General features: G+C 34.3%; 1 protein-coding gene across 1 annotated transcript in view; it reads left to right on the top strand.

Moving 5' to 3' along the window:
* The first annotated feature begins 1,541 nt into the window (after positions 1–1,541).
* Positions 1,542–9,254, top strand: part of POU2AF1 (POU class 2 homeobox associating factor 1) — a 59,762-nt gene continuing 52,049 nt past the window's right edge. Inside the window, exon 1 of the mRNA XM_063436003.1 lies at positions 1,542–1,692. Within this exon, the coding sequence (XP_063292073.1) occupies positions 1,677–1,692 (16 nt within the window). The 5' untranslated portion in view covers positions 1,542–1,676. The remainder of the gene's footprint in view (positions 1,693–9,254) is intronic.

Raw genomic sequence — 9,254 nt, 5'->3', positions numbered from 1 at the left:
ACCGAATGCACAACTCTATCAAGATGTGTGCTTTTTTTTAAAGCAGCTCAGGGGCAAATGAAAGAAAGGCCAGTTGTGCTTTATAATATTAATTTAAATATAAATAATTATTTCCTTTTTCATAAACCCCGGTAGGGTGAATGTTTAAATATATAGCGTGTGATGTTTTTCGGATCCATTCATACAGATCTGAATAGCATGAATTTCACGATACAGAAATGGTAATTAAGCTTAGATTGATTTAGCTGTTTTTCAGAGAGTGGAAAAAATTTAATTTCCTAGTTTAGCAGTAACATGCACCTGTTACCTTTTACAAGCTTGGTAATATGGGATAATAACCATTATCGGTTTGATTGAGATCTAAATTATAACTTTTGCTCACTAATTTCATCCTTTATTACATATTAAATTATGCTAAAGAGATTTGTCCCAGGAATGTTCTGAATATGAAGAGAGAAGATACCAGATGATCTTAAGAAAGTTTCAGCTTTCAACTGAAATCCAAAACAAATAATTCCAACAATGCCTAAACTATCATAGTATATAAAAAAACTAAAACACAACACAGTGAATGAAAATAAAAAGAACATAAGTACTATTAAATGGGAGTTAAGCACACAGCTCTGATGTAGCATGTTCCATAGCTAACATATCAGTTGACGGGGCTAGAGTTTGTGATAATTTTATGTTGTTCAAGACTTACCCACATTGATTGAATAATAAAAATAATTATCATAACAATTTTCATCACAAGTGAGGAAACGATAGTAATTATATAATGTGTATTAATATTGAAATATTGAAAAACACCCTTTCACAATTTTCTTGTACAGTTGATTTACACGTTAAAGGCCCTGATCTTTGAGTAAACAAACACCATCAATAAATGTTGAAGCAAAATTCAAACACAATTATAATCAACATGTATTCAATATTCACGTATTTAGATACTTTATTTATGATCTATTTAAACATGGAACCCATTTTTAAATATAAACAACCACGAAAAAAACAGAGCACAATTATTTCTAAATATATTTAACTTAACCAACAATTCAGAACAGTTATCTCTAAAGATGTGAGACAGAGGCTTGAGGTTCACTGATCCTTGACGAGGCTGCAGGTGCTTCCTTTCAATAAATGTCCTCAGGGAGAAGGTCTTCACATAAAACACGCAAAATAACATTGTTTATTAACCTAATTTTCAAATATTGTTTGAGTTTACATAGCATTAAGTTATTATTCAAATCCATGCTCTATATTAATGGGAATAAACACATGCAAACGCACTTTCTAAGGATTTCGCATATGGATTGTGTCTTTTAATAATCTGAACCCGAATAGCTAATTTATAAATATATAAAAATAGTAATAGTTTTGTTGCTATAGGATATCATAATAGAGCATGTTCATGTTCTTCTAAATAGTTTCTCTGGAATACAATTTATATATTTTGCTTTGATGTGTGTATGATTTTCTGCAAACTTCTTGTGGTCAGAACATGTGGTGATGTCATCTACGAATCGGCTATATGGGGCTTATAAAGGCACAAATTGACATCCTCCAGTTCACTTACCTAACTACTTTCAAAAGTAAAAAAGTTCCATACTGTCAACCATCAAACAGTCAAACTGTCTGCTTCAAAGAAGAAAAACTCCAACCTCCAGTCACAGAAAATGCACTGGCAAAAATGTAAGTTATATTTTAATCGAATAACTAAACAAACTAACGTTAAATGAAATAAGGAAGTAAAGGTTTTGGTTCATTAATATCTCTTATTGAAAGTAGATAGGCAGACATAAAGAGAAAGAAAGACATATTAAAGAGATATTTTCTGCAACATTACTATATGAATTATAGAAACTAGTGTATATGGTAGAATCATATTATAAAACTAAAGTGATTTTTATATTTTGTTGTTTCTGAGATGTTCATTGGCTCACTCATGACCTGTCCAATTGGGTCTCATTTCTGAGAGAATACTTTGGTTACTGAAACCAGTCTAAATATATAATGATCCATAATTTTATCCCTAACGATATATCCCATAGATTCAGGTAGGATTTGCAAGTCATCTTTGTTTCACAAAACTAAATAAATGGCATGGTTTTAATAAAGGTCCCTTCTAAACTGGATCCCTGGGTATACTGTATTCTTAAACAGGCTAGTGATACTGATAAGACTGTATTGTTTGGACGATCTTTCTTTTCCCACACTTTGGTTTTCAGTGGGGTATTAGTTTGGGATTAGTTGAGTCTCGGAACAGGGATAATTGGAAAATTTACTATGCATTGTACTGTATCTAATTCAGTGACCAAAACATTTGTTTATAACATTTTTGAGTTGGAGAGGTGTTCCACTTCTCTTCCGTGACCTACATTTTATAAGTTGGTTCTCAACACAAATGACGAAAACAAAAATCCCGAACCCATACCTTCCATATCATTTTAATAGCAATGTGTTATCTGATTGCTTTAATCAGAAGAATTGTTGAGCAATGTAAAATCAGTGGGAGGATGTTATGTGAGGTTACACACAAGGTAATGATAACACAACTCAAAAGTAAGACATTGTTATTTAAAAGGGATCAGCACAGGTCATATTTGGAAATAATGCTCTAAATGGAAACAAGGGGCGTCATTAAGACTTCCTTCCCGAATCACAAAATAATACTTCCTCTAGTTCTTCCTAAAGATGAAAGATTTTGTAACTATGAACTGTGAAATATTGTATTGTTAAGATGCAGTTCCTTGTTTATGCTTGTTCTTCAAATGTTCTTCTTCTCATTCCACGTCCTAATTATTCTATTATTACAAAATAAAACCATCTGGGCTATTCACAAAAGTGTGAATTGTCTGAGATCCAAAGTAACTGGAAAGGGAATTTCAAAAGTAAGGCCAATGTATGTAGCCAAACTAAAAATATTCTGCAATCATCCATGTTTTAGGTTTGGCTATTTTGGCCTGAAATTTTATACTTGACTTGAACTCATTAGGAATTTCTGACAATTCACACTTTGTGTATAGCCATGCATGGATAATATTTGTATTCATTATATGACCTCAACAAGCAAGCTTTTGGTTTGTCTTTCCTGCCAAGAGCTATTTCTTGCTAATGATAGTTTGTTAGTGTCTTCTCGTCAATACCAGTATTAATTTTGCCTCTGTATTCCTATGATATTTACTATTTTCTGAGTGACATGCAGCTGATGATACAACTCAACTCCTTTGTCATGTGTTCAAACTTCATTCCAGCCATGGTCAAGTAAGCTTTTCAGAATTTCTAGGTGGATAAAATACATAATTTAGATGGAGAACATCTTGAGTCATACGTATTAAAACGACTTATTCATTTATAGCTGAGATCATATCCTTAAGTCCTTTGAGCGTTTTTAGAAAAGCCAAGTTACAGAAATATATTATCATTATTTATTAGGTATGGGTGACACTTCATGCCTAAAAAAATACAACAAAAAGTAAAATAAGGAGAGAATATTCTGTAAAAATTGTGTATAAATGAATGAACCTGAGAATGAGAACTCTCAAGTGCCAAATCTATTTGTTGAATTATCCTATTTTTAGTTACTTACTTCTTTCTCCATGGAAGTAAGTCAATAGATTTGTTATCATGACATTTTCCTCTGGTAGAATTCTGGATATAAATGCCACACGCCAATTAGTGTGATATCTATGTCTATTCTCCCAATGAACATTGTAGAAGTAGAAGTAGATAATACATATCTGTGTTCAATTGAAGGAGTGGATGCTCACAGAGATGGATTAGGGGTTTTATCTTTTTTTCTAGAAAAATGTTTTAATTTTAGATTTGGTTTTTTTACATTTTCTATTTTGTCACAATTTTGTAAACTGTAAAATGTTTCTTGGCTTCCTTTGAAATAATTTACGTGCAGATTTGTAAAATCTGGAATCTGCAAAATATGTCTTGTGTCAGTGGATCTTATGTCAACAAAATTGAATTTTATATGAGATGGTCGATATCATGAAAGAAGAACAATCCTAAATATAAATATGACATTAAAATAATATCCACTAGAGCAGTGGTTCTCAAACCACTCCTCGTGGCCCACCAAGAGTCCAGGATATATGTATTTCCCTGTTTTATTCCAATGGAGATACTAACAAAACCTGGACTGTTGGTGGATCTTGAGAACTGGTTTGAGAAACGCTGCACTAGAGCATAATGAAAGGATTAAGCCTTTATTAAGGAATCTCAATTATTAAGGATTTTTTAATTTGTTTTCAAGACAATTTATTAACCAGTTCCTTTTTAAAAAAACATTATTACCAAGTTTTTCATTATTATGTAATCGAAAACAGCATTGGGTGTTCCTGTTGATAATCAGAGGTAGAAATCAAAATGAAAAAAATTATGATTTTTTTTTTTATTTTCACATCCTTTGCACAAATACTGAAGATTAAAATGTTTTAAGAGATGATATGGCATTTGCTAGCTTGAGATGTTTGGTCATGAATTAGAACACGTGTCGTCACTTACGTGTAAGAGCCCTCTGATTGATTGGCTTTACAAGACAACTAATCAAAGAGTTCTACTGAGATTTTAAACCATGGGAAAAGCCTTTATAAAAGCTGTTCCTGCAAAACCTCAGTCTGTGTTGGAATCTTGGCAATTTGTTTTTTGTTTTTTTACATTTGTAACAGTAGCTTCAGGATGTCATAGATTTTTGTATTTGGCCTTTTTTTTGGTGCTGAAGAAAAAAATACTATAGATAGAAGAAGACTTCTAAAGGTAATTATGATTTGTTTTTCTTACAGGCATTAGATTTATTGTACCTATCAATATTATTTGGGTGAGGGGGCTGACTTGGATCTTGAAGTCCCTTATCCAGCAGGTGGAGGGAGTGTAATGGTGTATTGGCACTAACTTTGGGTGGGTGCTTAGACAATAGCTTGGCCACCCTCTGTTGATTATTAAACATCCCCCAATCTCTGTCTATCCCTTGTACTATTAAGGTTTTTATCACTATTTGTCATCTGGCTGCCAGTGAAGGCAGCAAACAAATAGTTCTGATTTTTCATATCTGGGCCCTGATTTCAAGAATCCTGGCCTGGATTTTCAAACTCCAGATCCATATTTTACCTGTCCTGCAGCACTTTGGTCCAGCTGTAATCCAGACCAAATTAAGGCTCATTAGGAGTATAATTCACAAAATCTAGACATTACTTTGTAACCCAAAGCTCCCCATACAGCAGAAAATGGTTTTGTCCCAGTCTGTATGGGGCCATTCTTTAGTAAATTTAGTAAATAAGCCTTTAAGTCTAATGTCTATGAAGGTACACTAGATGGTCAACTGGAATCTAATATGCCAAACCGTATATTTGGTCATAACTTAGAACTTCGGTCTGCAGGTGAAGCAATAGAGTCAGACATTAAAGGCAGAGAAGGAGCTGGTGGTGATATAGTGCCAGGTGATGAAGGGGAAATAGACTCTGGTGGTACGAGTGGAGAATGAGTATGTGCTTTAGGTGGAGACGCAGGTGATGCAGATGTAGTTGCACTTACACACTAATGTATTGCAGAACTCTTCTAGATATTGTACTCTTATTTTCAGACCCAAGCAAACATTACTGTTGATGTTTATAGTGTGTTTTGAAAACCAAACTAATTGATTTGAACAATATTTTGTTTTACACCATCTGAGGATGTTCATGACTGTCCTTGGTGTCAGTAATATTACCAGACAAGTCCAGTTGCCTGGACCAATAACCATATCGAGGACCAATCTTGCTACAGCTTCTGATTTTCTGCCCTCAGTCCTAGTTCTTACCATTCTTCAATATAGTCTTTCCTTGATGTGCTTCTTGCTCACAAAAGTCTCTGGCTATGTTCCAGCAGTTGCAGAACCCAAGACCCCAATGTGTATATCTAAAGATAGTATGATACAAACACTAAGGCCTTTATGTTACAGAACCCACCTTTTATTAATTTAATTTCTTTTATCATGTGAAAAAGGTAAGACAGGAAAAACAGTAGGTTCTAAACCAAAAACGTAAATAAAAAAAAAGGATTACATTCTTAAATTAACAACAAAAAAGGGTAAGCACTTATATAGTTTGTTTAGAAACAAAGGTTTAGGTAGCAACACAACCAAACCAGGAGTCTCTGTTCCCGACCAATGGGGAAAATAGTTCTCTCAAGAAGAATGGAAGTTATGCCTCAGATATAGAACAGATATAGAACAGAAAAAAAAACCAGAAAAAAATCCAGTGGTGTAGTATGCTCAGATGATGGTATGCACGTGATGTAATAGTAAGGGCTTTTATTTACTTCATACATAGTCCACTACGTGGGCATCCTACACCATTGCATTTTTTCTGTTGTTTATGTCCCATATCTCACAGATGACTGAGGCACAACTTCTGTTCTTCTTGAAAACATTCTTAAATGGTTTTACAGTTACTTCCCAATGGCACCGGAATGTCCCTTTAATAGTTATATATATATTTTTTTATTGCTTACTTAAATTAAGCATATTGATAGTGGAAGGAGGCATGATACCACTCAGGGGTGACTCGGGAGGAAGAGTATAAATATGTGTTCAGTAAAATGTTCTGCATGGTGACACATGGAGTATTCCTGTAGCTGTATATCGCTAACCATCTAAAGGCAAGATATATATGGGTAGTTCATATAATAGTACAGCGTTTTTGCCATTTTAAGCATTATCCAGCTTCACATTTCATATAAGAATATAATTTTGTTTTGTGTGATAACTCATCGCATGTTCTTCATACTGAACAAGCTGTGTGACTGTTAATTTGGCAGTGTTGCCCTTCTATTCTAAAACTAATAAAGGAGCTTTTATGCAAATATCACTCATTCTTTATAAATATCTTCTTTAGTGACTAATTTGCTAATTGCAGTTGTTCCAGTGCATACATTTAACTACTTCACCACTAAATTCCTAATATTGGATGTTACTGGAGTAAAACAACAATGTCATGTATATACTGAAGCCCCTCCTGCAAAAAAAAACTTACACATACACAAAGATTTACACAACTTGACATACAGGTACACACTGGCACACACACACAGATACACACACTGGCAGATACACACTGGCACATAGATACACAAACTGAGAAACAGATCACACACCTTGACACACAGATACGTACACACACAGATACATACATACATACACAGAAAAACATTGTGTGTCAAGGTGTGTGTATCTGTGTGTTAGTGTGTGCATCTTTGGACCAGTGTGTGTATCTGTGGGCCTGTGTGTGTATGTGTCAGTGTGTATCTGTCAGTGTGTGTATCTGTGTGCTAGTGTGTATATGTGTGTCAAGTTGTGTATATCTGCGTGTATGTGCCGGTGTGTATCTGTGTTTGTATGTGCCGGTTTGTCTCTATGGGTCAAGGTGTGTGTATCTGTTTTGGTATGGCCAGTGTGTGTATCTGTGTGTCAAGGTGTGTGTATCTGTGTCATTGTTTGTGTGTATATGACTGAGCATGTGTCGGTGTGTTTCTGTTTGGTAATGTGTAAATATATACATGTACAGACATTCTAGCAATCAAACAGCAACACAACACATACTCCTGGAAACACAAACATGACATAAAGACACCCCTGACCTCTAACTCCAAAATAATATACAAACACTCAAACACCAATACTACACACAAATTTACATCCGCATTTAAAATCCAACACTACATCCAAATACACCTCTGCACACAAATACTAACATTCCATAGAAACACACCCTTGTATTAAAACGATAAAATTACATACAAACACCAACTCTACACACAAAAACACACCTGCTCCTAAGTACTGCAATCTGTTTACTATCTGTATAAATTAGTGTGTGTGTATATATAGAAAGAAAAAAAAAACACAATTTGCAAAAAAAAGTAAGACATTATGCTCTGCTAATTAAAAGGTTTACGCAACGGTGTAAAATATTTTCTTTTTGGGGGTGGGAGGGTCCACGATGAAAGCAACTGCGCCAAATGTGCGACGATGCTCTGATCACCTCTCCCTCAGTGCCAACATGTCTCTAAAAACAATTGATGCATATGATATTGGATCTGAGGGATTCTATAACACCTAGTCAGTAGTTTATAATTTCGGCTTCCAAACTTTAGTTGAAACTGAGCTCTGGTGTGTCAAATTAAACATTTTTATCCACTAGGCTTCAGACAGAGTATGTCCAATCAGAGGCTGTAACACAAAGAACAATGGAACACCACCTACCAGTTAGGGTGCAAGGAATCCGGTTACACCAAAAACAGAAGCATCCAGAAAAACACTTTGTGTTGAAGCAGTGTCCCTTCATTTAAGTACCCATGGTTAACAAATCATTTTGATTGCTTGCACTTTCTATGTCAAGCTAATACATAACAGTCAGTTAGAAGTATCGATATAAGCACACAGAATCATGATTATAATACATAAGTGCAATAAATCACTGTAATATTCCGAATGACATATTGCCGAAATTTGGGTATCCCAAAAAATATTCTATTTCCAGGAAATATAATTAGTCTGAACCAAATTTTCTCACCATGCACATGTTTAGTATGCATATCCTTAATATTTTATTAAAATGCATACATACCCACAATATGTTCTTCTTGTGACTGAGTCACTAAGTTACTAACCACTTTTTTTGAGTAAACTATTTCCTTATTTTGTTTTCATTAATGCAATGCTGGTAATTACTTTGCATCTCCCAGAGGCTACAATCCATATTTTAGATTAGTTTTTGAGGACATCACCTTTCGGAATACGATCATACTTGGTTGACTCTTGGGTAACATGCTTATTTTACTCTTTTTTTGTTATAAAAATTACGTTTCTGGGTTTCTTTATACAGCTTATTGCTTAGGAATGTATGATTAATGTTTAATGTTTAAAACATATCAGAGAAGGCTACATTCTTCCCTCCCAGGTTCTGCATTTCTTCTGGCAAAAGTGACCACGAGCATTTATGGAACCTATGATACCTTCCCATATCTGTTTCTGAAAAAAATAAACCCAAGTCTGTTTTATTTTTGAAAGATTTTTTTTCCTCTATATGAATAATATTTGCCCAAGGCAAAGTACAAAGTGCACAACTGTCAATATTTGAAAGAAAAAAACATTTTTCATAAAAGCAAAAACTTTTTTCATAAAAGCAAGAACGCTGGTTACTGGAACATTGACCACGACTAACAAACTGTTTCCACAGCCCTGCCCTTATTGCCCCACCCAATACTAG

This window comes from Pelobates fuscus, chromosome 11, assembly GCF_036172605.1.
Source record: "Pelobates fuscus isolate aPelFus1 chromosome 11, aPelFus1.pri, whole genome shotgun sequence".
Taxonomy (NCBI): Eukaryota; Metazoa; Chordata; class Amphibia; order Anura; family Pelobatidae; genus Pelobates; species Pelobates fuscus.
Note: the sequence above shows the minus strand (reverse complement) of the source record. Positions and strands in the feature narration are given on the sequence as shown.